This window comes from Lathyrus oleraceus, chromosome 5 (genome assembly GCF_024323335.1).
Source record: "Lathyrus oleraceus cultivar Zhongwan6 chromosome 5, CAAS_Psat_ZW6_1.0, whole genome shotgun sequence".
Lineage (NCBI taxonomy): Eukaryota > Viridiplantae > Streptophyta > Magnoliopsida > Fabales > Fabaceae > Lathyrus > Lathyrus oleraceus.
This window is the reverse complement of record NC_066583.1, coordinates 1,611,417-1,639,255: the sequence shown is the minus strand read 5'-3', so window position 1 is coordinate 1,639,255 and position 27,839 is coordinate 1,611,417. Positions and strand designations below refer to the sequence as shown.

The 27,839-nt window shown below is 35.5% G+C and overlaps 1 protein-coding gene across 2 annotated transcripts; it reads left to right on the top strand.

Annotated features, from left to right (window-relative positions):
• The first annotated feature begins 107 nt into the window (after positions 1-107).
• LOC127086455 (uncharacterized) lies at positions 108-27,631 on the top strand. Of its 2 annotated transcripts, none has more exons than XM_051027220.1 (28): positions 108-610; positions 696-856; positions 942-1,007; positions 1,369-1,486; positions 1,577-1,686; positions 1,793-1,888; positions 2,126-2,249; positions 4,904-4,971; positions 5,739-5,825; positions 6,078-6,230; positions 6,348-6,440; positions 7,749-7,808; positions 7,919-8,037; positions 8,169-8,256; positions 12,794-12,898; positions 12,989-13,090; positions 13,171-13,223; positions 13,312-13,375; positions 15,483-15,617; positions 16,247-16,359; positions 16,453-16,546; positions 19,347-19,566; positions 23,016-23,146; positions 25,317-25,463; positions 25,613-25,741; positions 26,110-26,208; positions 26,430-26,468; positions 26,823-27,631. In XM_051027220.1, the coding sequence occupies exons 1-28, from the start codon at positions 373-375 to the stop codon at positions 26,958-26,960; spliced, it is 3,150 nt and encodes a 1,049-aa protein (XP_050883177.1). In that variant the 5' UTR covers positions 108-372; the 3' UTR covers positions 26,961-27,631. The 2 variants fall into 2 exon arrangements, with proteins under 2 accessions (XP_050883177.1, XP_050883176.1); XM_051027219.1 differs by having other exon boundaries at positions 12,986-13,090.
• Positions 27,632-27,839: the final 208 nt, after the last annotated feature.

Sequence of the window (27,839 nt, the reverse complement as noted above, 5' to 3'; positions counted from 1 at the left end):
AATTCATGGTGTTGTAAAACAAATAAAAAAAAGTTAAAAATAATTACACGGCCTTTGAAGAAAAGAAAAAAAATAACCGAGAAAGCATATTTATATAGGCTATTTTGACGAGGGGCGCATTACACAGACTAGAAGTGGAAAATGCAAAAATCGTCTCAACCAAGAAAAAGAAATTCTAGAAAGCGATTGTGAAAACCTAGATAGATCAACAACAGCAATTTTCTTATTCTCTTTTGCCAATGCGATTTGAGACCCTCTCTCAACTCTGAATCACCTTCGTTCGCGGTTGCCGGCGGCATCTACGTTGTCATCGCCACCGCCTTGCTGTTCTGTTCCAATCGCAATTGTAATCGGTAGTTTGTTGAGCGAGCGATGGAGTTGGCGCAACTGGAAGCATTGTGCGAGAGGCTTTACAATTCTCAGGACTCTGTTGAACGGGCTCATGCGGAGAATACACTGAAATGCTTCTCTATGAACACTGAATACATTTCTCAATGTCAATATATTCTTGATCATGCTTTGACACCTTATGCATTGATGCTTGCTAGTTCTAGTTTGTTGAAACAAGTCACCGAACATAGCCTTGATTTGAAGCTCCGTCTCGATATATGTAATCTCTTTTTTATTCTCTTTTCATTCTTCATCGATGACTATAAGTATTAGAATTCATGGATTTTTTTTGCAATGCATGATAGGGACCTATCTGATCAACTATCTGGGGACCAGAGGACCTGAGTTACAGCCGTTTGTGACTGCTTCTCTGATCCAACTTTTGTGTCGAGTAACGAAATTCGGATGGTTTGATGATGACAGATTTCGGGACTTGGTCAAAGAATCAATGAACTTCTTGAGTCAGGTGATCTTAATCGATTTAGTGGACTTAAGTATAAGAATGATTTGCGGCAGGTTGTTAACCTTTTGTTGTTGTTGTTGTAATCCAGGCAACGCCGGGTCATTATGCCATTGGTTTGAAGATATTGAATCAGCTTATTTCTGAGATGAATCAGGTTAGACATTATTTTGTGCTACTGGAATATGTTTGATGCCGGAGTTGATCAGTTATTCGGATGGAAGAGTTATTATGCCGAGTAGTTATGTGTTCTGTATGCTAGTTGATTATGTTCACGAAGATCATCAGATAGTCGAATTCTGTCAGTAAGGTAGAAAAATGGGTTGTGGTTTGATTCTGTGGAAGAGAGGGGGATAGAAAAGTAAGGCAGGGTTTAGTTTGTATGTTGTGTATAAATCGAACAGATCGAATATTTCCTAACCTAGCAATTAGATATTTTGAGTAGGTTTTGTATTTTGTACGTCGTGCTGTGTTTTGGAACTATGTTCTGTTTGCTAAACTTTTGTGTCCTGCCTCAGGCTAATGCTGGTTTACCTGCAACAAAGCATCGAAGGGTAGCTTGCTCCTTCAGGGATCAATCTCTTTTTCAAATATTTCAGATATCTCTAACATCATTGAGTCAGTTGAAGAATGATGGTAAAATGGCTACACCCGCGGTTAATTTTTTTTGTCTGTTTTATACTTCTGGTGATCTTTGTTTGAGAATTGTGATAATGTATTTTGCAGCAATCAGTCAATTGCAAGAATTGGCACTTTCTCTCTCTTTGAAATGTTTATCATTTGATTTTGTGGGGACATCTGTAGATGAAAGTTCAGATGAGTTTGGCACAGTTCAGGTATCTGCTTGTTTTTGTTTTATTGCAAACTTTTAATGTTCGGAGGTCCTGGCTTATTCTTTCTAAACTAGTTCGTTAATTAGCATGTAAATATTGTGGTTTGCAGATTCCATCTCCCTGGAAACCAGTTTTAGAGGATTCTTCAACGTTACAACTATTTTTTGATCACTATGCCATTACAAAGCCTCCTCTTTCGAAGGAGGTCCGTACATACATTTGTTTCTTTGACAATGTACTTAATAGTCAAACCGAGTCTTGAAAATTGAATTCCTCTATAAAATACTATCAAAAAATTAATTTGTAATTTGCTTTAGACGTCCGACCCCACTTAGTGGGAAAATACTTGGTTTTTGTCGCCTTAGACGATGCTTTCCTTTATTGTTGGAGGCGTTTTAATAAGTTGACAAATACATGTTTTATTGACTATTTTCCTTTCCAGGCACTGGAGTGCTTAGTGCGACTAGCGTCTGTAAGACGTTCTCTGTTTACAAATGATGCTACCCGTTCCAAGTTTTTGGCCCATTTAATGACAGGAACCAAAGTAATCCTGCAAACAGGGCAAGGTATTGTATGCTTGTTACCTCTTTCCTTATTTTGTGTTTTAATGCCTAACTGGAAATATTATCTTTCAATATTATTTCTGTAAGAAAAAAACATTTAATCAGCATTTTTTGGGGTAATATTTTGTTATGCAAAGCTCTTTCTCACACAGACACATAAACACATTTATATTACAATATGCAATGCGGTCATTTAAGTAATTTAATTGTACCATATTAGCTCTTTATATTTTTTCCTAAACAGGATTTTTAAGTCTCAAAACGTGCACGGCATTGTCCTTTTTTTTGGTATTTTCGGGTAAAAAAAGTCCATACGACTGTTATAATGCTGATGTGTCTATTATCGGTGTTGATGTGGCAAGCCCAAATATAATTTTACTTAAAAAATTATATATTTTAAATAATTTTCTTTAAAATAAAAAACTCCAAATTAAAATTAACTAGAATTCTTCTCTTTCTTCTTTAATTGAAGAAGAGGAAGATCTTGAATGGCGGGCATAGGATTGATGTAATATTTGACTAGGACCATATGAATTATGACATATTTTGCCTATTTATATTCACTGATTAGTCAGAAATTCAACCCTGACTTGACTTCAATTTCTACCTCTCAACAAATTGATCAAGTTGTGTTTTAACTACCAGTGTAGGAAATGAGAGTTCCAACCTAAATTTTGCATCATCAGGTTGAATAGTAACTTATAGAAGCACTTGTTCAAATAGGTGAAAGGTTTTGGTGAGGTTTTGTCCATAGCTGAAATGAAACTGCACGTGGATTGTTTGCAGAAAGAAACTACTCGTGGATCAGTTTTGTTAAATGGTGGCAACGGCGTAGCGGATTTTGCATGTGGGCCATGGAGGCCACGGCGTCCTTGTCATATATATTTTTTAAAAGGAAAAAACATAGTTGGTCATGCTCCCCAAACCAGGCCCAATAGGTTGTAAAACCCCAAAATTGAATGCAAAAAACATTCAAATGGCCATCTCTTTCCCTCACGCTGTAGAGTTTCCTTCCCTGCACTTCCTGATTGGTGACGAACGCACTCTGACATTCATTATTTTCTGGCAACATCTATCCTTTCTATCCTTTGGCGACATTCTCTGGAAATCTCCTTCGGTGTGCTGCCCTATTATGACCTGATTTTTTTTTTATTTTAAAATTCCCGCACTTGCGGTCCTATTCTTTTAAGCTCTATTATAATTGTTTGAGATCTCAATTCGACTAGGCGACATGGACAACTTTGTTCTTATACCACTTGGACAATCTTCACATCTTGAGCATGGTTGTCAAGATCTCGATCTCGATCTTAAAATCTTAAGATTTTACGATCTCACTCACCCCCAACGATCCCGATTTTAAGCAGAGTCGTCTGTTGTAGCCAAATTGTGGAAAAAATCGTAAAATAATTGATTTTGTGTGATCTTTGCCAGTTTTGGTCATGATTGGCCGGTTTTCGGCCACCATCATTGAAAGGCGAGAAGGATGGCAAGATGCAGAGGCACAATAATTACTTTTGGAATGATGAAGTTTTAGATTTAGGATTTATAGAATAAGCATCTCACTTGTAGGGTTTGTTTTAACCAATTGACCGATAATCCTAGTAATTGACCAAATGTGTTCCTAATGTGTAACAAATGTTCCATGTGAAGTAGTAAAGAATATGAAAAAGAGTCATTTTCTCACGAATACACTTGCCTAGTAACATATATGTGTAAAAAGACTTTAAATATATACTATTATTCTTTTCATTTTAGTAGGATCTTACAATTTTTGTTGCAATCTTATGTTTTATGTTCTTGTTACCCCCTCTCAATCTTACGAAAATAATTGGGTAGGATCTTTCAATCTTAGCTACAATTTATATTTTACAATCTTGTTATTCTCTCCCGATCTTATGTAAGATCTCGATCTTGACAACCTTGATCTTGAGCCTAAGTCCAAATTTTAGGAACTGCAATTTTTTTAATTGTATTTTTTTTAATCAGTTATTTTTAATTGCTGCTATTATTTTTAAATTTTACGTCAATGAGGTTTTGATGTCTTGAACTTGATGAAAATTAGGTTTTTAGTACTTTATGACATTGTGATTTTGAGATTAATGATATTTTCTATCATTTTATTCTATGATTTTGGTTCTCGACTTACGTATTTTGTTTTTATTATTTTTTTAGTTATAATTTTTAAGTCTTATTTGCTTATTATTTTTTCTATCTGTTTCTTTATATCTATTACTTTTAGTTGTTTTTTTTTCTTAATTTATGACTAATGTTTTGATGTCTTGTACTTGATGAATATGAGGTTCTTTCTGTAGTTATGAGACTAATGATGTTTTCCATCAATTTTGTATATGATTCTCTATTTGTATTGTTATACTTGTTGGCTTTTAATTGATTTCTTCAGTTTTTGAGTGTGTGTGTGTGTGTGTAAGTAGACTTTAATCTTGTTCGCTATGTTTCCAACATAGGTGGGAACACCATCTGTTATATTTTTGTGTTGGATTTTTTACCCACTTCCATAATCTGTCAGTGATGACATTGTGTGGGTGGCCTGAATCGTTGATATGTGACACTTGGTTTTTCTAATAATATTTATCATTTCTCTGTTTTTCCTTTTTGTTGGCCATAGATTTATAATATTGACTGTTTTGGGGAAGCAGGTCTTGCAGATCATAATAATTACCATGAGTTTTGCCGTCTTCTTGGTCGGTTCAGAGTGAATTACCAGGTAGGTTTGTGCACTTCTACTCCATTTGCGGCACATTAATATTACACAAACATCCAATCATATTTCACATTGATGATGGATAATTTTTAAGTGTTTTGAAAACTAATATTATGATGTGGCTTGATGGTGCAATATGATCAAGCTGTGTAAAACCTGTTTAAGTTTTGGACCTTACACTACACACCATAATAAGAGTGTAAAATCACATATTCAGTTTTTATTATAAATTTGCCACTATTTATTAGTGAGAAATTTATTTATTGTAAGTAGCATCCAAATCTGATAGTCATTTAGTTAGCGTTTGAAAAATCTTATTTTAACTTATCTCATGATATAAATGTAAACATGTATTATGCCAATGATCTGTTTTCAGCTTATTTGCTTAAGCTCTCTAAGATAACTTACCGAAATAGCTTATGCAGAGTTAACTTTTGTTTCCTCTTCGATTGTAGATGCATTTTATACATAAGCTCTCATGTGATGAACACTTGCTAAATGAACACCTAAGTATGCTATTTATCTAAAAGCCCTCTTAATGCACCTGGAAACTAATCTTGTATGCAATACCTCACCTCCAAAATTGTAGCCTTAAAATGACCCTGAATGTTTTGGCCAATTATTTACTAGTTTTTGCTTGTTTTATTGATTTGGTAGTTTGCTTAAGCTTGTTATACATTGGCAGTTTTGTTGATAAAATTTGGTGGAGTATAAAGTATTTTCATATTCTTTAGTTTATTCTATCTAAATTTGTAAAATAAATGCTGCAGTTGTCAGAGCTAGTTAATGTGGAAGGTTATAGCGATTGGATCCGTTTGGTTGCAGAGTTCACTCTTAAATCTTTGCAGTCATGGCAGGTTAATTAATGTGTCACTTTTAAGAATTTTCCTCATAATACATGATTTATTGTTCAAAAATCGCATATTTCATGTCTTTTTAATCCATTTATCTTTGAAATAATGGCATTGCTGCCTCCCCCTTTGAAAACAAAATTCAGGATTGCCATCATGTGAGAATTTTAGTATGATAAATTTCCGTAATTCTCAAAATTTCAACTTAGGTTATTCAAGTGATATGAAATACTGATTAAATAGAGACCTTCTTGTCAGTGGGCTAGCAACAGCGTCTACTACCTGTTAGGGTTGTGGTCCAGATTGGTGGCTTCTGTTCCATATTTGAAGGGTGATGCACCAAGCTTACTCGGTGAATATGTTCCTAAGATTACTGAAAGTTTCATCACTTCAAGATTCAATTCTGTGCAGGTGTTTCCCTATTATCTGTGCATGCTTTACTGATAGCCTACCTTCCAGGCTGTATGCATTTAGTTTAACACTTCTCTTAATGAGACTACTGTCAAATATAATTGGTCTTTTTTACAGGCTGGATTACCAGATGATCTCGAGAACCCCTTAGACAATGCTGAACTTCTTCAGGATCAATTAGATTGCCTTCCAAATTTATGCAGATTTCAGGTAATCCTATATATTTTATATTATCATTCTTATCTTTTTTATGAATGATATAATTGACTGAGAAGGCAATAAGGATTCCAAAGGAGGATGGATAAATTAGCAGAAGAAGATGAGATAAAATGAAGAGGAACTAGAAGCGAAGACTTCTTTCCATCTTTTGAGCTTGTTTAAAATGCAATAAATAATTGATATAGTCCTACTGATTAGGTGCATATCTCTTAGCATAAAAGATTTAATATTTGATGGGAACAGTGAAATGCTATATTGGCTTTTCAAGGAGTTTCTTTCGATTTTAAGATTTTGTGAAAAAAACATGCATCTTGATAAGAAACTGTAAAAGAGAGCAAGCAACTTTCCTCCAAAGACCCTTTGAAAATTCAACTCCTTGACTAGCCACACATTTTTGAAAAAGCTTGTGGTCTAAAAAAGACTTGTTTGTCAGTGTAGAAAGAGAGCAGTAATATGAGTAATCAATAAGATGCACTACAATGTGTAGTGACCCTCATATTTATATTAATAGGTTAAAAGAATAATACATAAGAAAGACAAATGGGCCAAACCCATATACTTAATACTATACCCTAGTAATATATCATTATAACATAACTCTTAATACTCTCTATCTCTCTCTTAATGCATTTTTGTCTATAAACTTTCTATTTATTCAAAATAAAATTTCTTGCAATTCATTATACTCAATAAAACCAGTCATCGAGCTAAACATACAATGGTAGATTGGATCTTCCTGGTTTCAACCACTCGGACTTTGAGTCCTAAACTTAAGGCCAAAGAGTTAGCATTAAGAAACAACTTTGGTTTAGTTCCTTCAACTTCATCCAAAGCTTTTGTTTTGATGGAGGAATAGGGATATCCTCATAAGCCTAGGTACTTAATGGTGAAGTGCCCCTATTGGCACTCGTTGAATCTCCCTTTTCCCTCACTATTCTGTTGCAAGTGAAATTTGTGACATTTATGCATATTAATTTAATAGTATATAATAATATAATGTTATTTGTGTATTTGAGTTTCTCTTGTTGTAAGTTGTAACCAACCATAGTTTTGATTTATTAATCTTTTATTGTGAATGGAATAATTTATCTCTTTCATGTTATATTATATTATATAAAAAAACTCCCGTGTTTCTTATTGCCATACCCGTACATCGATCTTTTTAAAAACGACGTATCTCGTACCATACATTCCCTGGGAATATCTATTGTTTCTATCTATAGAAGACTCTTAAGTTATTTTCTGCTGCAGTTATTTATACAATTATGTCTGTTTGACTCATTTGCATTCATTATGCAGTATGAAAGCAGTAGCTTATTTATAATAAACATAACGGAGCCTGTCCTGCAAATATACACGGTGTGGTTATAACTTGCACTGATTGCTATCCTTTTTTATCTTTTTGTACTGATTTGTTGGGAAATATGAGTTTGTAATTGATGCTTGGCTGTTTCCAATGACTGGAATAGGAAAGGGCAAGATTACAAATTAGTGATAGCAATGACCTCTCTGTGATTGAAGACAAACTTGCATGGATTGTTCATATTGCTGCAGCAATTCTCAAGACAAAACAATGCAATGGTTGTAGGTAAAATTTCTTTGGCCCTTGCCTTATCATCTATTGGAATGTTGTGGGTTGTCAAAGAAACTCTGGGCAGTGTTCATAAACATGCCAACCTGTTTTAATTTTATGTTTCACCATAATATTTCTGTATGTAGTGTGGAATCTCAGGAAGTGCTAGATGCTGAAATTTCTGCCCGAGTTCTGCAGTTGATCAATGTAACTGACAGTGGAGTGCACAGTCAGGTATACCTGCACAGACATTAGTTTATATGATTGACTTGATCTCTCTGTTTTCTTCTTTTAATTGTTTCAGTTCTTTTAATAGTGCACTGGTGCTAAAGATCTTAGTAACAAGATAAATAGCTTGTAATTTATATAATCTATACTTTACACTTCTATACACAAAATACTAGATTGTATATCAGTTTTTAATTAATAAAAAAATATAAACCAGCAAACAGAAATCAAATTCACTTGAACTGCCAAGAGTGGGGGATGAACACGTAACTTTGAAAAACAAGAGAACCCTTGAGATGGGCAAATAGTTTCCTGAGTTGCATGAGGATTCCCTAGTACAATCAATTATACATGTTGTGAATAGTTTATTTTACTATTGTTATTTTTAGTATTATTAGTACTTAGTAGTAATTTACGTTTGGTTTGGATCTTTAGTAAGGTCCATTAGATTAGAATACTCTCTATATAATAGAAATTAGTCTTATATATTCATTATCTCAATATACATATATTCACAATAATCAATAGAGAGGCAACATCACATTTAGGCTAGAGGCATTCAACAAACACATCCAAATTTTTGGAGTTCAATTCAGAAAAAGTCATTCGTGTGATTGTCACAAATTTTTCATTGTGCACTTTAGCTTTTTCCTTATTTAAAACATTAGATGTTAAGAGTCTTCATTGTGAGGTATGTGAACTTGCTAAACTTAAAAGTGTACCTGTTTTTGCTAGTAATGAAATGAGTACCTTTCCATTTCTCTCATTCATACAAATCTGTGGGGTCCATTTAATATTCAAAATAGATTAGGTGTTCGTTGGTTCTTAACCTTTATTGATGATTGTACTCGGGTTACTTGAGTCTGCTTGCTTAAACAAAAATTTGAAATTAGTCATGTGTTTACTCAATTTTTCTCCATGGTTAAAATCAGTATGGTACGAGTATTCAGAGTTTTTAGTCTATAGTCTAATAACGCCAAGGATTATTTTAGTCATAATCTTAATTCTGTGCAAAATGAAGGTATCATTCATGACTCTTTGCATGTTATAAAACACCTCAGCAAAATGACATTGTTGAGAGAAAAATTGGGCATTTGTTAGACCAAACACATGCTATGGTTTTACGTCGTTTGTCCACATTCATAGTGATGGTAGAAGGAAATGGAATGGAATGGAGTGGTAAATAATGTAATGAACTAATTTGGTCCGGTGGTATGGGATGAAATGAAATGGAATGGAGTGGTAAATAATAAGATTTCATTGTTTGGATTTACAAAAATGGGTGGAGCTAAATGGAATATGATGTAATCCATTCCATTCTATTCCATCCAATCCTTCAATTTTCATTCCACCGACTTAGGGTGCATGCAATGGAATGAACTAATTTGGTCTATCTATTCCGTTCCATCAAATTATAAAAAATACACAAACAATGGAATAAAATTTATGTTCCATCCTACTTCGCTCCGCTCCATTCCATCATATTCTATTCTGCTCCGCTTCATTCTATTTCGTCAATACAAACATAGCTTTAAAGTGTGTCTTGATAGGATATTCTTCTACCCATAAGGGTTACAAATGTTATCATCCACTCTCTCATAATTACTTTGTCTCTTGAGATATCACTTTCCATGAACAAGAAAGTTACTTCGTTCAAACTCATCTTCAAAGGGAAGTAAGGAAAATGAGTACCTTCTATTTCCTGACCTTACTCTCGGACTAGAAGTTGAGGTTAAAACTAGTAGGGACAATGTTGGAACCATAATCCGACTCAATTTCATCACCACTACCATCACACTAATAAAATTTTATATCTTCTAACTGCCTTTAGGAAAGATACCAAAACCTGTACAAAAAAGCCACTTTACCCTCTATCCAACTACCTAAGCTTTGAACATGTTCACCTACCCATAAAACCTTCCTCACAAATCTGAATACCATAACGCTACCTACCTTTCTATTTGAGGCATTGTCCTGACCTTACTCTCGGACTAGAAGTTGAGGTTAAAACTAGTAGGGACAATGTTGGAACCATAATCCAACTCAATTTCATCACCACTACCATCACACTATTAAAATTTTACATCTTCTAACTACCTTTAGGAAAGATACCAAAACCTGTACAAAAAAGCCACTTTACCCTCTATCCAACTACCTAAGCTTTGAACACGTTCACCTACCCATAAAACCTTCCTCACAAATCTGAATACCATAACGCTACCTACCTTTCTATTTGAGGCATTGTCTGACAGAAAATGGAAACAAAGCCATGGATTTGGAGATGGAGGCCGTGGATAAGAATAATACTTGAGAATTGGTTTCTCTACTAAATTAAAGAAACATGTAGGGAGCAAATGGGTATACCCTGTTAAATACAAGGCAAATGGATCTCTATTGTGAGATACAAGACTGGATTGGTAGCCAAATGAGTTCAAGACAATGACATAAGAGATATGTGAATTACTATGGCTATATGTGAATTACTATGGCTAAAATTGATTTTAGAAGATTTGAGGATAAAGTGTAATGAACCAATGAGACTATTGTGATAATAAGTCTGCTTTCAGCATAACCTATGGCCTAGTGCAGCAAGACAAAACCCAACATATTGAAGTCGACAAACACTTCATTAAAGAAAAACCAGACAATGATCTTATTTGCACTCCATAAGTGTCCTCTCAAGACAACCTTGTAGATCTTCTAACGAAAGAGCTGAACAACAATAATTTTGAAAGAATTATTTTCAAGTTGAGAATGATTGATATACATTCACCAGCTTGAGGAAGAGTGTTCTAAATAGTTTATTTTACTATTGTTATTTTTAGTATTATTAGTAGTAATTCATGTTTGAATCTTTAGTAAGTCCTATTAGATTAGAATAGTTCAATATCTCAATAAATAATATTCAGATCTTACGATACACATACAAGATATCTGATTCTTAGCCTTCCCTAGTTCTACTTTTCCTAATGCTTGATGCATTTTTATTCTTTCTATACTATTACTGTTCTGTTTTCTACCTTTTTTGTGTGGATATCCGATTCTTATCCTTCCCTAGTTCTACTTTTCTTCTCTTCTTTCTCGCCATCAACCTGTTGTCTCGTGCGGATTAGTTTTATCAATTTCATCCCTTAATAGTCCAAACTCCCAATGTTTTAGTCTTCCAATCCAAACAATTAAATTGAAGGATTTGTAGATTAAACTTGATGGATGGTGACAGATATTGGGGATGTGAACTTCAAGAGATCAAATGGATAAAATTAATGCACCTTCCAGGGACTAGAACACTGCTATGCTTCTGTGACATATGATCTGATCTCTTCTACTGACTTTTATTATAATTTTCACTTTAATTCAATTGGTATAAATTACTTAGTATTTTGGATAACTACCATCACCAAAATGGCTCAATTGAGGGAGATCACAACACATAGTTTGGCTCAGTCCTTTTTTCTTTTTGGACCGTGCTTTTCTTAGTTCCACTTATCTCATTAACATACTTTGCTCTACTCATAATTCTCCTCTTACCTTTCTCTTAAGTTTACATTTTCTTGACTACAAATTCCTTATTTCATTTGGTTGTGTTTGTTTACCCTTTCTAAGACCCTACAACTCATACAAACTAGATATGCACTCAAGAGAAGGTGTGTTTCCACGTTATTCGCCTATTCACGAGGCTACAAATGTCTTTGATCCTAGTGGAGGAATCTTTATTTCTAAGGACATCCTCTTTAATGAAATAAGGTTTTCTTACTGAAGCTTGTTCCTCTCATCCCAGTCACCTTCTCCCCGTTTAAAAAATGTATTTATTGGGCCCTTTCTTTCCCCTTCTATGCATTCCACATACGGGCGAACGTCATCCCTATCGCCTCTAATGTGTCAGCTTCACCAACTACCAACTCATCTACTAATACTACACCTGCAATCTCTCACACTTTGTCTAGCCCTACTTCAAATGATATTACTTTGGCTAACCATGATTATGAGTATCCCGCTATATCCCATCAGGAACCAACCTCATCTAATCCTTCTCCCGCTCTATCCCATCATGATAATGAGTTTGACTCACCCTCTCCTTTAACTCCTGCCATATACGCGCCATCTCATATTCTCTTGCCTTTTAAGTTACCATCCCATATATCACTTTACCTATTGCTTCCTCCACTATGCCAAAAATGTATCCTCAAAAGTCAAAACTGCCACTCCATGCAAACTAGAGCAAAAAATGCCATTGACCAACCCAGACTTAATTCCACCCTTCCACTCACACATCTAGCTAATTTACAATACTTTATTATTGTTAGTAGTAATTTATGTTTGGACCTTTAGTCAAACCCATTTGATTTCAATTCTTTATATAAAGAGATTAGTGCGTGTATATTATTTATACTGAAATATATAATATTCAGTTTTCACAATAATATTTTGCATTTGTATTTTTATCATGTAAAATTTAGTTTGTGTTTTTAAGATAAAAATCTTGTTAATGATATGCCTTAGAAGAATATATTGCTTATTCGTTCCAATTATTGGCATTTTGCAGAGATATGGTGAAATAAGCAAACAAAGACTTGATAGGGCAATCCTTATCTTTTTTCAGCATTTCCGGAAGTCATATATAGGAGATCAGGCAATTCTTTCTTCCAAGGTAATTTGAAGTTTCAATTATTGATATAGACATAAATTTAACTTGCAACACATCTTCATGTGTGTTATTTCTTCACTTATGTTGCAGCAGTTATATGCCCGGCTATCAGAGCTTCTTGGCCTACACGATCATCTATTACTGTTGAATATGATTGTTGGCAAGATAGCAACTAACCTAAAGTGTTACATTGAGGTGTGTTTTTTGCTTGTTGTTCTTGTTTTCACAAATTATTTGCTGGTCTAAAACACTAGTTGTATTTGCACTAATTTCAGAGTGAAGAGGTCATTGATCATACCTTAAGTTTGTTCTTGGAGCTTGCAACTGGGTTAGTTATGAATCAATGAATACGAGCCACTTTTTTTTTTGTGTGTGTTAGGACAATCCACACTCATATTTACTGATTTCTGTAACAGCTTCATGACCGGGAAGCTACTTATGAAGTTGGATACAGTGAAGTTTATCATTGCCAATCATACGGTAGAGTATTTTTTTGTCAATTGTTCATAAATTTTCCATAGGGAGTTGGTTATTGCTCTTTCTTATATAGTTGTTTGGAATTGGCAATATTGCATGAATTATTTTTTGGAAAAAAATTTAATTGGATGGGGACTATTGAAACTATCTCACCTGGTTTAAAACATCCCACTTTGGCTTGTCAAGAATTCCAGAATCCAGAGCTGTTTTATAGGACACTGGTCTAACTATTGAGATGAGTTGCCTTTGAATTAGCATTCATCTAGCAATATGATTTAAATCGCTGAAAAAGATAGTGGCCAACTTTCTCTTTGTAATTGAATCTTGTAAGCTTATAGGAATGGGAGTCTATCCAATTTTAATGTAAATGGGTGAAAAATTAAGAGGTATATTCCAAGAGTTGAGGACTTGACTCTTGGCAAACTTCATTATCATAAAGAGAAGTCAGTTGGAGAGGTAAGACAATTAATGTGCACTAAGTTACATTTATGAATGGAAGCCATGTCATTTCACTATAAGGGATCATCTAAGGAAAGAAGAGTATCTCAATCCAAGATTAAGAGAAGAAAGCAAGTATGGGCGATCCCTTGTAGTGGTGTGAGTCTCTTTTCATGTGAGTGAGTAGGTGTTTGTTATTCCCTGTAACTCTTTAAGTGGAGTACTTGGGTTTGTAAGGTGATACATAGCTTGAGTGGTTTGCAATCTTGTAATCTTCTTTGCGATATCAAATATGTCATTGGGTATGAGGCGCCATACATCGGAAATTCGTGTGTGCTGTTTATTACCTTCTTTGTGGTGTGTTCCAACAAATATCATTCAAGGAATCTCCATTACAAGTATATAAGAACCTTTTTGCCAGTTTTACTTCCTTAATTTGTAAATAGTTTGCACATTCCCAACATTTGTTTGGCCCCCCGCCTCTCTTTGGACTTCTGCAAATGTTGTTTCAAGATGTCTTCATTACAACAAATATATAAAATCCTCTTTGCCATTTATACTTTCTGAGTTTGTATGTACTTTGCACAATCCCAGCATTTATTTGGCCTCTGCCTCTCTTTGAAGTTCTTCAAATGTTGTCTCAAGGGGTCTTCATTATAAATATATAAGATCCCTTTTGCCATTTATACTTTCTTAATTCGTATGTACTCTGCACAGTCTGATTTTGAGGGATAACCTTGCTCACATCAATCACTAATCTTTCTAATAAAGTTCTATTTCTGCAAATAAAATTGATGATAATTGACCTTAATCTTTCAGAAAATGAGACAGCAATGTTGTCTTCCCCCATCTCCCCTCTTTATGTGTAGGAGGGGTCGCCACCCTCCCCCTTGTATTTTCCGCATTTCTTTGTATTGTATTATTAGAATTGTGGTTGTGTCTAACTCAACCTTACAAAACAAAACCGGTTTGCAAGGTGAATATTACCCCCCACTTATATATCTTCATGCCATATTTCGCGAGACTTTTTAACACACCCCTCATGCCTAACACTATTGGGTTTGGTGTGTGGTTATGAATGATAGGTTACCCAACGGATCATGAACCTGACTCTAATACCATCTTAGAAAATGTGGGTTGGTCTTAACAGGTGGCCCAACAAATTATGAACCTGACTCTGAAACCATCTTAAAATGTATGTGTTGGATCTAACTCATCCCTACAAATCCGATTGTAAGGTTCTAGCTGCCCAAACTTTATAAAATCTACTTAGGCCATATCTCTAAGCAAAATGTGAGACTAAATTTACCCCTTCAAATCCAACACAATTTAGGGTTTGGAGGCTACATTGAAGGCAAGCCAAATGCCACAATTAGGCGACTAGGAGCATACCGCAATAAAGGCCGAATTCCAGCACACCATCGGGCCTCAATGATCCTAAAGCGTGGACGATGCGGGAAATCCAACAACAGATCTAGGATAGGTTCTGATATCATCTTAGAATTATGGTTGGGTCTAACTCAACCTTACGAAACCGTCTTACAAGCAGAGGATTGCTCCCACTTATTAACAAATCTTAGGGCATATCTCATATGATGCGAGACTTTTTAAAATATATCAATTCTTATGCACCGTTGTCCTCATTCATATCTTTCACTAAAATTAATCTCAGAGGGAACATTTTCCATTTTTGGATGCAAAGAAGTGCTCCCGCAGCAGGACGATTTTCTATTACACTATTGGCTGGTTGATATTTATGGAGGATTGTCCTGGGAAATTTAAATCTTCAATGGATCCACTCCAGCAGGTATTTTACTACTCATCTAGATATGCTTACATAGTCATTTTTATATATTGCCTCATTACTGAGGACCGTTTTGCTTAAGCTGAAAGTAGTTTTAAAGTCATATAAAAATGATTTTGTTTTTTAGAGATTCTATATAATGTAAAATCAATTTTTTGTTGGGTTACGTCACTTTTTATTTTAAAAGGTAGTTACAATTGTAGTTTTTTCTAGAAGCTACACAATAATCACAAAACTGATTTTTTTTTGTTTTTGATTCATTTTATTTTCAAAAGCTTGACTGACATTCAAAATTTTTGAGGAGGAATCTTTTTCAGAAAAAAGCTTAAATAAATGCATTTTTTAGATAGGGGTTCTATTGTTTTCCTTTTGGTTTTCTGTTGTTTAATACTACTCAGTTCAGGGTAAGCTGTTTTCAAAAAAATAAAATCAAATTTACATTGCCTAAGTATGTGTATACATTAGCTTTTGTACATACTTCTATGTTATATCTTCAAGTGAAAGATAGGAATTAGCAATTTTTATTTTATTGTGTTAATAATGGCATCTAGATGAGTTTTTTTTTCTTATCACTAGTTTGATAATCTTTTGGTTTTGAATTTACCAAGCATATTCCTTTTTCTCTGTTTTAGGTTTTCCTCAGTTTGGAATCAACTCCCGATTCAGTGTTTCGAACAGATGCTGTAAAATATGCACTTGTTGGTTTGATGAGAGACCTTAGAGGAATTGCAATGTCCACAAATAGGTTGGCAATTGTGCAGTTTCTCTTCTAAAAAAAATGAAAATGAGGAAGGCAGTTTAACTGACCTCCCTGTTTTTCCATGTTTGTATTTCTTAGCCGCCGAACTTATGGCTTTCTATTTGACTGGTTGTATCCCGCACACATGCCTCTAATCTTAAAAGGAATCTCACATTGGACAGACACCCCAGAGGTATTGGATCTTGTGGAAATTTTTTAATACATAACATATACATTCAAGTGGTTAGTTTCATTCGATTATTCATTACTCGGAAATTATTAAATCTCAGGAGCTGTGGTATCAAAATGTCATCTTGCATATGCTAGCACAGTACTTGAATTACCCCATAATATCATATAATGTGAACAATTTACAGTATGCAGTCCTGCTAACAGCAACTAAGTTTTCTACTTTTCCTGCTAACAGTATGTAGTTCTGCCACAGTTCTATTTCGAGCTAGTAAAGTCATAGCACTATTATTCTTCTCAAGCGCTTTCATCTTCTCAAACATTGAAATATATTGACATTTCCTAAAAAATTTGTTTCTCACAAACGTAAGACAAATCTTACACAGACAAAGAATGCTGGTGATATTTGCAAGTTCACAATTCTGACATTGGAAAGTTTTAAAATTGTGGTTGAGCTTAACACAACCTTACAAAAGTGACTTCTTAGCATGTGACAAAGACACACTAGACTCTCTTGGCATGTGATTGGTAGCATTTGAATCAACAATTTAAGTACGACCGGGCTACGGAACAGAAGGGGTCTGTGACTTAAGAAGCTTGTACAGTTGCTCTAGTTCTTCCTGAGTGAGCGGAAGCAAGTTATGAAGCAAGTTTGAGGCAGACTGCTTCCCTTAATCAAAGGTAGTAGCTTGAAGTGCACAACCTTCATTTTTCTTCTTCACAATAGGAGGTTGCCCCATGGACGTTTACAATTGTCACACCATGACCTCTTAGACTTCTTATCATCTTTCTTGCCTTCCTCACTGTACTTTTTTGGTGACAAGTGCAGGACGTTTTGGAAATTGACTTGCCCATCTTCATTCTTTGTCTGGCTTCTTCCATTCTGACTTCTGAGATGGTTTCTCGAAGTGATGGTATTAGAATTTGACGTAACTCATCTTTACAAAACCGACTTGTAAGTTGAGGGGCGTTACTTTATATTAACTCTTTCAAGGCTCGATCTTCAACCAATGTGAGACTTGGGATCTTCCGAATACACCCCGTCATGCCCAACACTCTTTTGGATTTGGTGCGTGATTTAAACGGTGGGCGATCCAAAGTCCGATCGATAAGCTTTGTTACCATCTCAGAGTTTGGGTTGGATCTAACTCATCCCTATAAAATCAGCTTTTAAGGTGAGGATTGCCCCACTTATAGACACAACAGGGTATCTCTAAACAACGTGAGACTAAATCTACCCCTCAAATCCAACACAATTAAGGTGTTGGGGGCTGCAACGAAGGCAAGGCAAATGCCGCAATTAAGGCGGCTAGGGGTGGACCGCAATTAAGGCGGAAATTCCAATATCACTATATAAACTCTTTCAAGGCTCGATTTTTAACCAATGCAGGACTTGGGATCTTCCTAATAGGTGATCTTAGAATTTAGGTTGGGCCTAACTCAACCCTACAAAACCGGCTTGTAGGGTGAGGACTGCCCACACTTATAAACACAACACATGCAATATCTCTTAGCAATGTGGGACTAAATTCACCCCTTCAAACTCAACACAATGAAGGTTCTGGGGGCTACAATGAAGGCAAGCCAATTGCCGTAATTAAGGCGACTAAGGGTGGACCGCAATTAAGACGGAAATTCCAACACATCCCCTCATGCTTGGGCCTCAATGAGCCAGAAGCGTGGATGATGCGGAAAGTCCAACAATAGTTCTAGGATAGACTCTGATACCATCTCAGAATTTGGGTTGGGCCTAACTCAATCCTATAAAACCGACTTGTTGAGGGAGGATTGTCCCCACTTATAAACATAACACATGGCATATCACTTAGCAATGTGAGATTAAGTCCACCCCTTAAAACCCAACACAATGAAGGTGTTGGGGGCTGCAATGAAAGCAAGTCAAATGTCGCAATTAAGGCGACTAGGGGTAGACCGCAATTAGGGCAGAAATTCCAACAGATGACAACCGTCTTTTTTAAAGAACTCTACTCCTGGTTGAGACCTGCGAGAAAGGGGATATCTTTACAGCATCCCAGACTTGTTTTGCTGTAGGCAGAAACATGAAGGGTTCTCCAATACCTGTCTCCATCGAATTAATTAGCCAGGATCTGCTTTGGCAGGTTCCGAAAGATCACTATTAAGAAAAACATATTTTTCCTTGCTGACTAAAATGAGTCAAACAGTGTTGGACCACTCTGTAATTTGAGCCATTCATACACTGAACATTAACTTATAAAAGAGTTATTATGACCCCCACCTCCTGAGTTGAAGGGATCCAGTGCTGCAGTAACCACCATCTTAGCCACCACCATAGCCATCACCGTGATAGTTGTCGGGAACACCTGTCATAACCTGATCCATTACCAGCTTAGTTATGGAATACTTTATAGGAGAGCCTTAACCTACTGCTTGCGATACCATGTTGAAAATATTCTATAATTTCAGAGTTTGTTTATTCCGATAAAAGTGTGCTCCTTTTATATAAAGACACTCCACATATTAAGAGTGATTTAAGGAATTAAAAAAAATACAATAAACATGAGATTAAATAGTATTGAGGCCAATTATGATTAAATATTTCTACAATTAGAGATATAACAACCCTTATACAAGGTTTTTCACTTTATACTCAGTTTTAATGTTTCAATCAAGGGAGGGTGGGCTTGGTTTTGGTTTTGGTTTTGATGGGGGTTTAAACTTGGGCCTAACACATTGTCATTCATTTATACTAGAAATTGCTTCTAATCCATTTATTATGGCGTATGCTCCTCGTTCCTCACTTATGGTTTTGTTTGATTGTGCAGGTTACGACCCCATTGTTGAAGTTCATGGCTGAGTTTGTGCTAAATAAATCTCAACGTTTGACATTTGACTCTTCTTCTCCCAATGGAATACTTCTCTTCAGGGAAGTCAGCAAATTGATTGTCGCCTATGGATCTAGAATTTTGACTTTTCCAAATGCTGCTGATGTATACACGTACAAGTACAAAGGAATATGGATATGTTTAACAATACTCTCAAGAGGTGAAATCCTACCTATGTCTGGTTATTTCTATTTGCGTTGCATAGTTTATTGTACAAGTACAAAGGAATATGGATATGTGTAATAATACCGTCAAGAGGTGAAATCCTACCATGTCAGGTTATTTCTATTTGCGTTGCTTAGTTTAATGTCAAGTGTGGTTCTTTTTACAGTAGCAAGTATCCAAGTGTGCACATACATCTCCCGTGTAGTTTTTGTTTGATGTTTTTTTAGAATATCTTGGTGTATCTCCTAGAATCAGTTTTCAATCTCTATGCACCAACTTGCCAACAAAATGCTGAAATGTAGGTCTAGCCAAGCTTTTTGGCGAGGATGTCTGCATTTTGTTTACTTGAAGTGACGGTCTATCTCAATGTGGTTGGTCCTATCATGTTGAACTAGATTATGAGCTATGCTTGGAAGTTCAATCTTTAATTTTAGTTCTTCTAGAACTATACGGATCCACAGTCCTTCACAAATATCTTGAGCCATATCCCCAAATTTGGCCTTTGCACGACTTCTTGTTACCACTCCTTGTTTATTTCTTCTCCAACTTACAAGATTACCCCTAACATATATTCTATCTTCAAAATTAAGCATCCTTAAATAGAGACATTCCTTTCACTAGTCTTTTTAAAAAATAAGCCGTTTTCTGGATTAGCTTTCAGATAAGTCAGGATCCTGTAAACAACCTCAAGATCTTCCTCAAAAGGAGAATGTATAAATGGACTTGCCATACTAACTAAGAAGGCAATACCAGGTCTAGCACGAGACAAATAAATTAGTTTACCAACCAATCTTTGATACCTTTCGGTGTCAACATGAACTTCCCCTTTTTCCCACAGTTATGCATTAGATTTCATTAGGAGTATCTGGTGGTCAACAACCACTAGTTCCAATTTCTTTCAAGTGATCTAGAATATATTTTTGTTGTGAAACGACAATTCCCTTCTTTGATTGATACCAAGAAAGTATCTCTAGGATCCTAAGTCCTTGATTTCAAAGTCGGCAACTTGTTTCTCTTTTACTCTAGCCATCTCATCTATTTCATCTCTAGCAAGAACAATACATCAACATAAACTAGCAAATTTTTCATTGGGGGAGAACTTCGTGAACAATGTATGATCAACTTGACCTTGAATGTACCCTTGCTTTTTCATGGAATGGGTGAACTTTTCAAACAAAGCTCTAGGGGACTGTTTTAGCACAAGAATTTTTCCAACTTGCATACCTTTGATCCATTTTCCTTCAAAACAAGGAGAACTATCCATATATACTTCTTCCTCTAGATCCCCATTAAAGAAGGCGTTTTTAACATCCAACTGATGTAAGGGCCAATCCAGATTTGCAGCTAGATATAAGAGTATTCTGACAATGTTCTACTTTGCAACAGGAGCAAAGGTCCATGAGTAATCAATACCATAGGTTTGAGTGAAATCTTTTGCAACATGCCGAGCCTTATACTTTTCAATTGACCCATCTGAATTGTATTTCACAGTAACACCCATTTGCAGCCAACAATTTTCTTATCATCTGGTAGTGTCATAAGTTTTTTTTTTCTTTTCAAGTGCTTTCATCTCCTCAAGTAAAACTTATGTCAGTTTGAGAAGTATATAAGTTTTCCGAGTAACCTCTGATACATTTCCCTATTAACCGCAATATCTTCTTCTGTGTTTTTCAACTTTACACTTGGATCAATTGGTGTATTTGCAGACTTGCATGCTGTCTTGCCAGTCTCTTGCAGAAGATCAATAAATTTCTGTTGAGATGTGAATATTCCTTTCTTAGAGTGGGCAACTTTAATTCCTAGTAATTTACCTCTTAAATATCCAAATTTGCTTTTACCGTCGTGTACCAAAGTGATGGTTCTAGTCCACTCGTTGTAATTGGTACCATCCATTTTGGGAATATTGACTTGTAGGGAGTTTGTAGAACCCTCTTGATCATTAAGATATGTATTGAACTCATCGTCACGACTGGTTTGTCGTTGTGGTTGGACTTACTAGTGCTGTGCATATCACCGGGGTTGCCTTCACCACAGCCAGAGCTAGGATTTCCACCTCCGACCTGCAGCCAGTGCCAGCCTCGTTGTTATTGACAGTTGAGCCGGTGAGGGCTTGCCACTACTGTGTAGGATTGGTTGCCATAAGGAAGGGAAGAGGTGGGCAAAAATAGCATAGTCACTAAGAACTAAGATAAAAAACCGGGAGGGTTAAGTACATTCATGGAGTCAGGAAACTGGAAAAATAAAACACTTGCTTTCTGCAGTGGCTGAGAGAGTTTTTAGAACCCTTTTGACTTTGAGAGAGTGTGTAGAACCCTCTTGATCATTAAAACCTGTATTGAACTCATTGTCACGACTGATTTGTCGTTGTTAGGGTTGGACTGTCCGGTGCTGTGCGTATCGCCGGGGTTGCCTTCACCACGGCCAGAGCTAGGATTTCCACCTCCTACCTGCAGCCAGTGCCAGTTGTGGGAAACTCCTCGTTGTTGATAGTTGAGCCGGTGAGGGCATGCCACTACTGTGTAGGATTGATGGCCAAAAGGAAGGGAAGAGGTGGGCAAAAATGGCATAGTCACTAAGAACTAAGATAAAAAACCGGGAGGGTTAAGTACATTCATAGAGTCATGAAACTGGAAAAATAAACACCTTGCTTTCTGCAGTGGCTGAGCAGTGGATGTTTCATCAGACTTTGAGTGAGCTTTGCTGCAGATCTTAGCGAGATTTCTTACTCAAATGTCTCCGGGAGGGAGTCTTTGCTGGAGGCATCCCTAATTGGTAGTAAGGGTCTGAAGGTTTTCATGAGTTTGTTACCAATTTTGATGAATAGCGTAGCTTAAAAATGTTTGTGCTTGAGCCAATCAAGCCCTGCATTGTGAATTTTTTCCTTTCCTGCCTATTAACTTGTTTTAGTGAGTTGACCAGTCTGCACAAACCTATATCTGTGCTTAGTTAGCCAAAATTGGAGACCTACTCTTAAACTCAACTGACAACAATAAATTTCTATGAACACTTGCAAAGTCATACCAATTATCAACATATTTAATACCAGAACCAATTTTCTGTAATTTACTCAGAGGGATTCTATATTTAGGGACGGAGGTAGTACTTCATACCAAATAAGTCCTTAAGATGGCCTCTCTATAGAATATACAAACTAGATAAAGTTACACCCAGATATTCCCTCGCAACCTGCACTTTCTTAGCAGGATGTATTAAGCTTTCTTTGGTGGCAGTTTGAGTAGTCTGTAACATCTACCCAGGAATAGTCGTCTATGCTTCCATACATTTCTTTTTTTTTTATCATTGCTATATGGGTTTTTTAGTCGTTTTGGTTTCAATCTGCACTGAGATCCTAAGTCCTCAGTGCTTTAATGACGAGTGATAATTCTGTGATCATGTTGGATCTTATCCTTCAATTTATGTACCAACAAATTTTTTGTGTCGCAGCCCTTTCAGGAAACTATGTCAACTTCGGTGTGTTTGAGTTATACGGTGACAGAGCTCTATCCGATGCACTTGACGCTGCTCTAAAGATGACACTATCGATTCCTATGTCCGATATATTGGCTTATCGAAAGGTGTGCAAACAAATTTCTTGTCAAATACTATTACATATATACTCTTTGTTCTTCAAATTTTGGTTGCAATTATAATGGAGAAAGAAAAATATAAAGTAAATGATTCCATCAACTAAAAACTTTTGATTCTCTATGAAAACCTCAGTTAAGTGGGCATAAAACCTCAGTTAAGTGGGCATAAAACCTTTGAGCAGAAGAAGTTACTATTTTTTTTCTGTAAATAGTTCCCCACCCCAATAAGGTATTTTAGTTCAACTTCGTGGCGCTTCCAATTAGGATCACTTGGTGTACATGGAAGGATTAGCTGGGAACAAAGTAACTGAAAGAAGTTCGTTTGAAAATTGAATGCATCTGCATACAATGTTTTGAGCTTACTTTGCAACAGAAGTTCAACCTAGACTGTGAGTGGAAAGAATGTTTCTCAAAGGGATTACAATTGCTTCATTTCTTAGACCTTTTTGAAATTGGGCTGGTGGTATCGTAGAGCAGTTTTGTACAACTAAAAAACGAAAACGATATGAATTGAACATTAATGAACAGTAGAAGAATTAATATATCAATTATTTCCTTGAAATATTTGAACTTCAAATGTTACGTGATTTTATATTCATTGTAGATAATATATTGTAGAATAGTGCTCGTAACACACTCTTTTATTGGTTAAAATTCACACGGGTCCCACCAAATTTACATGGGAGCCACATAATTAGGTGGGCCCATTTGATTTTTAAACAAAAAAAAGAGTATGTTAGAAATTATGTGTTTGAGAGTAAACTAAAAAGTATTTCCATAAAATTATTTTTATTATGATTATAATATAATATGAAAAACTATATTGTTCAAATGACTACGAACAGTATCAATATAACTATTTTACTGCCCATTATTAATAAAAAGAACTGTCTTCGTCTGGTTCATGAAGAGTAAGACTAGCAACTTCAAATATACTGTTAGACTTCTTCTAAAGGCAGTTATGGGAAGTTTTTATGGATGTTATATTGTTTAATTTTAGGAATAAAAAGTGACAGGGATACGAAAAACTGATTATGGATAGTTATTGAGTGGTTTTGAGTGAGAGACCAAATCTCGAATTCTTGGAGGGAGAGACCAATACTCTCGAATTTCTTGGATAGGAATCGCTTGATATCTATTATATCATTGTCTCTTTAAACTTTCTCCGATGTACCAGTGTGTTAATTCTGTATTAATAATATAAACTGTTGTTCTAGACAAATTCTGCAGAGGATTGTTCTATCATTTTGTGTTTTCCTTTCTATAACTCATTCACTTTTGGTACTAGTTTCTATCTTATACCTGCCCCATCATAGATCTCATTCAGCTCCACCAATTCTCCCAATTTTTGTCTCTCCCTCATTATAATTTTTACTCTCATTATAGAAGACAGACATTTGAATGAATAAAAACTAAATCTTCAGGTCTCTTGGGATTGAGCCTATTTGTTTTCAATGAGTGGATAAACAAATATTTGGCGTTAGTATCGTTGCACGTCATGTCACTACTATCTATATAGTATTTAGAGGAAAATAATGAAAAGCCATAAACAATGAGAGGTGCAGTGGGAACAAAGGTACCTTAGCACTTGAGAGGGAATTTAAAAGATTGTTTCTTCTGCTTTATTTGTCACTTGTGTGGCAGTCTTCCAGGAAAGAGAATCAGCACAGTACTGTGGGTGTGTTGCTTTATGCATCTGCTATACTGCTTTTGAAAAATTGAAATAAACCTAGATATTGCTTATTCAGACGCAGATCTTAATACCATGCCCAATTAATAACTATGTAATCTGCGTATTTTCATCTTCCGTGTACCAGAGTCGCACCCCGACTTACTGAACAGTACCCGTGCTGCATATTCAGTTCAAATAAAAAGGGATACGGGATGTATACTTACTGTACGCTTACCCGTGTATTCAATACGTACCCGATATGGGTTCTTAATGTTTGGGTTTAGCTTTCCAAATTCTTTTCTCTAGACTTACTGAAGCATTCCCACATATTGTCAATGCTTCAAACTATTATTCACATGCCTTAGTTTAACAGCTTATCTAGGTCTTAGTTTATCTAGGTCCTGAATTATGTGTCAGACTAGTTTTGTGCCAGCTCGCCATATACTAGTTAAGGTGAATGCTCACCCAGCTTTCATTTTTATGCAGCTAACAAAGGCTTATTTTGCATTCTTGGAGGTTTTGTTCTACAGCCACCTTACTTTCATCTTGAGCTTGGACACAAACACCTTTGTGCATTTAGTTGGCTCCCTCGAATCTGGTCTAAAAGGCTTGGATACAAGTATATCATCACAGGTTATGGTTACATATCATTTGGATCTTCCGAACTAAATCACATTTTTTCTTGTAACTTTTTTCAGAAAATTCTTCTGTCGTAAGTATTATGTATTTAGTTTCTTGTTGTAACGGTGCTGTTGACTAACTCCTTTAATTTCTGATTACAGTGTGCATCTGCTGTTGATAATTTGGTCGCTTTCTATTTTAATAACATCAAAATGGGAGAGGCTCCAAATTTACCTGCATCGGTAAATCTTGCTCGTCATATTGCGGAGTGTCCCACTCTCTTCCCAGAAGTAAATATATCTAAATTTTATACAGCTCACTACTCATATAAACATTCATCCAGAATTTTCCTCAAGATTTTTATAAAACTATTTCTGTAATCTGGAAATATTCTGTTGTAGATAACCTTAATATCCTTCATTTTGCTCCAAGTTACACATTAATGCAGTGCAAACCTTCCAAGTCATAGAATATAAGTTATATAACTGATTTACATTTTTGTGCACATGGTGTATTCTAAATTGTCTCCTAGCTCCAGAAACAAAAATTCCATTTTAGTCTATTCATTTTACTCCTTTGAATCAGTTTCCTCTTGAGATGAAGAGTGGGGGATTATTTTTTTGACGTTACATAACTTGGGTGTCTTCTTCATTCCTAGATTTTGAAGACTCTGTTTGAGATCTTATTGTTTGAAGACTGTAGCAACCAATGGAGTCTGAGCAGGCCAATGTTAAGCTTGATACTCATTAATGAGAAGGTACTGGAACTTGCTATCCTTTTTTCTTTCATCATGAAATTTACTGCAATATCCTCCAGATTGAAGTTTAGTTTCAAGATAAACTCGATGTATTTTTTTTTTACTCCCTGACTAGTAACACAATATACATACATATATGCATCCTTATAAGCTGATTTAGTAACACAATTCCAGTCATACTATATTTGATTGTCAAACTGAGAGTTGTCATTTACTTGCAGACATTCTCTGATTTGAAAGCTCAAATCTTGTCATCACAGGTATTTTCCTTCTCATCCTTTTTCTTAGATAGGCATTTTTGTTCTCATCCCAATTTCAGAGTCAGATTATAGACATTTTAATTGTCATTTCTTATCTAGCTAAGGTTTTTAACATAATAGACACAGACCCTTTAAGTTGATATCTTTCTTTACATAACCTTGTCATGTGAAAAACTCAGTAGGATCTAGTGGTGACTGACTGCTTACAATTTAACGAATTCTATGGTTAGACAATACATCAAAGTGATGAAGATAACTTACTAATAGTTGATAGTGGTTCAGTTTCTGTAGCTTTGAAACTACACATGTTCTTCCACTATCATTATGTTGCGTAACTCTGGTTATCTTTTGCAGCCAATGAATCACCAAAAGCGGCTCTCTCTATGTTTTGATAAACTTATGGCAGACGTAACTGAAAAACTAGACTCAAAAAACAGGGATAGGTTTACTCAAAACCTCACCATATTTCGGCATGACTTCCGTGCCAAATAATTTGAATTTTTATAAATTTTTAAAGAGAGAGAATGATTGGTGTTTGTATATTGTCTGGAGAATCTGTCACCCTGTGTTTTGGTGGCATCTTGGAATCCTATCATTGGAAGAAGCAACCACATTTTGCAATTTCTTCATTTCGCTCTTGTGTGAATGAAATGTATTCTTTGTAGTTATGGTTCATGGAGTGTGCAAATCCCAGTGTATACTTGTGGTGGTACTGTACCCAGCTATAGGTTATTCAAAGTTTTTTCGTGATACTGAAAAGATTTTAAGGTTTATGGAAGTGGTCGGGACAAGAAGGGACTTGATTAGAAAAATGGAGGGAGGGATGAAATTGGAAACTCCTGAAGGGTAGGGTTATTGAGTTAGATAAATTCTTTTTACAACTCATGTACATTTTCTATGATTTTCATTTTGAAACTTCTTAGATATCATTTGATATTTTTGTATAATAATCGGTTTCTCTGTACCACTAGTGAAAATCAGAAAAGAAAGAGGAAGAAGAAATTCTGTTTGGATTGTGATAGAATTATAGAAGAGAAAGGTTCAGAAAACCCTTGTTTTCTTCTCTTATTTTTTAAAATTGTTGTATTTTAAATGTTTTGTTCGGATGTCCTATGTAAATTTAGTGTTGTAAATAATAGCATAGGCAATTTTTTTCTCTTTCACTTTGATAGGTCAGAGCTGATTTTAAGGAATTCAGTTCTACTTCTATTGTTTTATCATTAGTTAACATACTACGAGTCATTCTCTCAAGTCATTCATTCACATTAAGTTAAAGTCTTTATCTAAGATGGTATCAAAGCTACCACTGTGATAAAAGCCAGTCCCAAGACTTGAGCATTAAAAGTCCTAATTTAAAAAACCAAAGTTCTA

Coding starts and splice junctions, on each gene's coding strand:
- LOC127086455 (XM_051027219.1), top strand. CDS start 373: ATGGAGTTGGCGCAACTGGAAGCATTGTGCGAGAGGCTTTACAATTCT. Junction 5,826..6,077: donor AATCTTTGCAGTCATGGCAG/GTTAATTAATGT, acceptor CCTTCTTGTCAG/TGGGCTAGCAACAGCGTCTA. Junction 26,209..26,429: donor TGATACTCATTAATGAGAAG/GTACTGGAACTT, acceptor ATTTACTTGCAG/ACATTCTCTGATTTGAAAGC.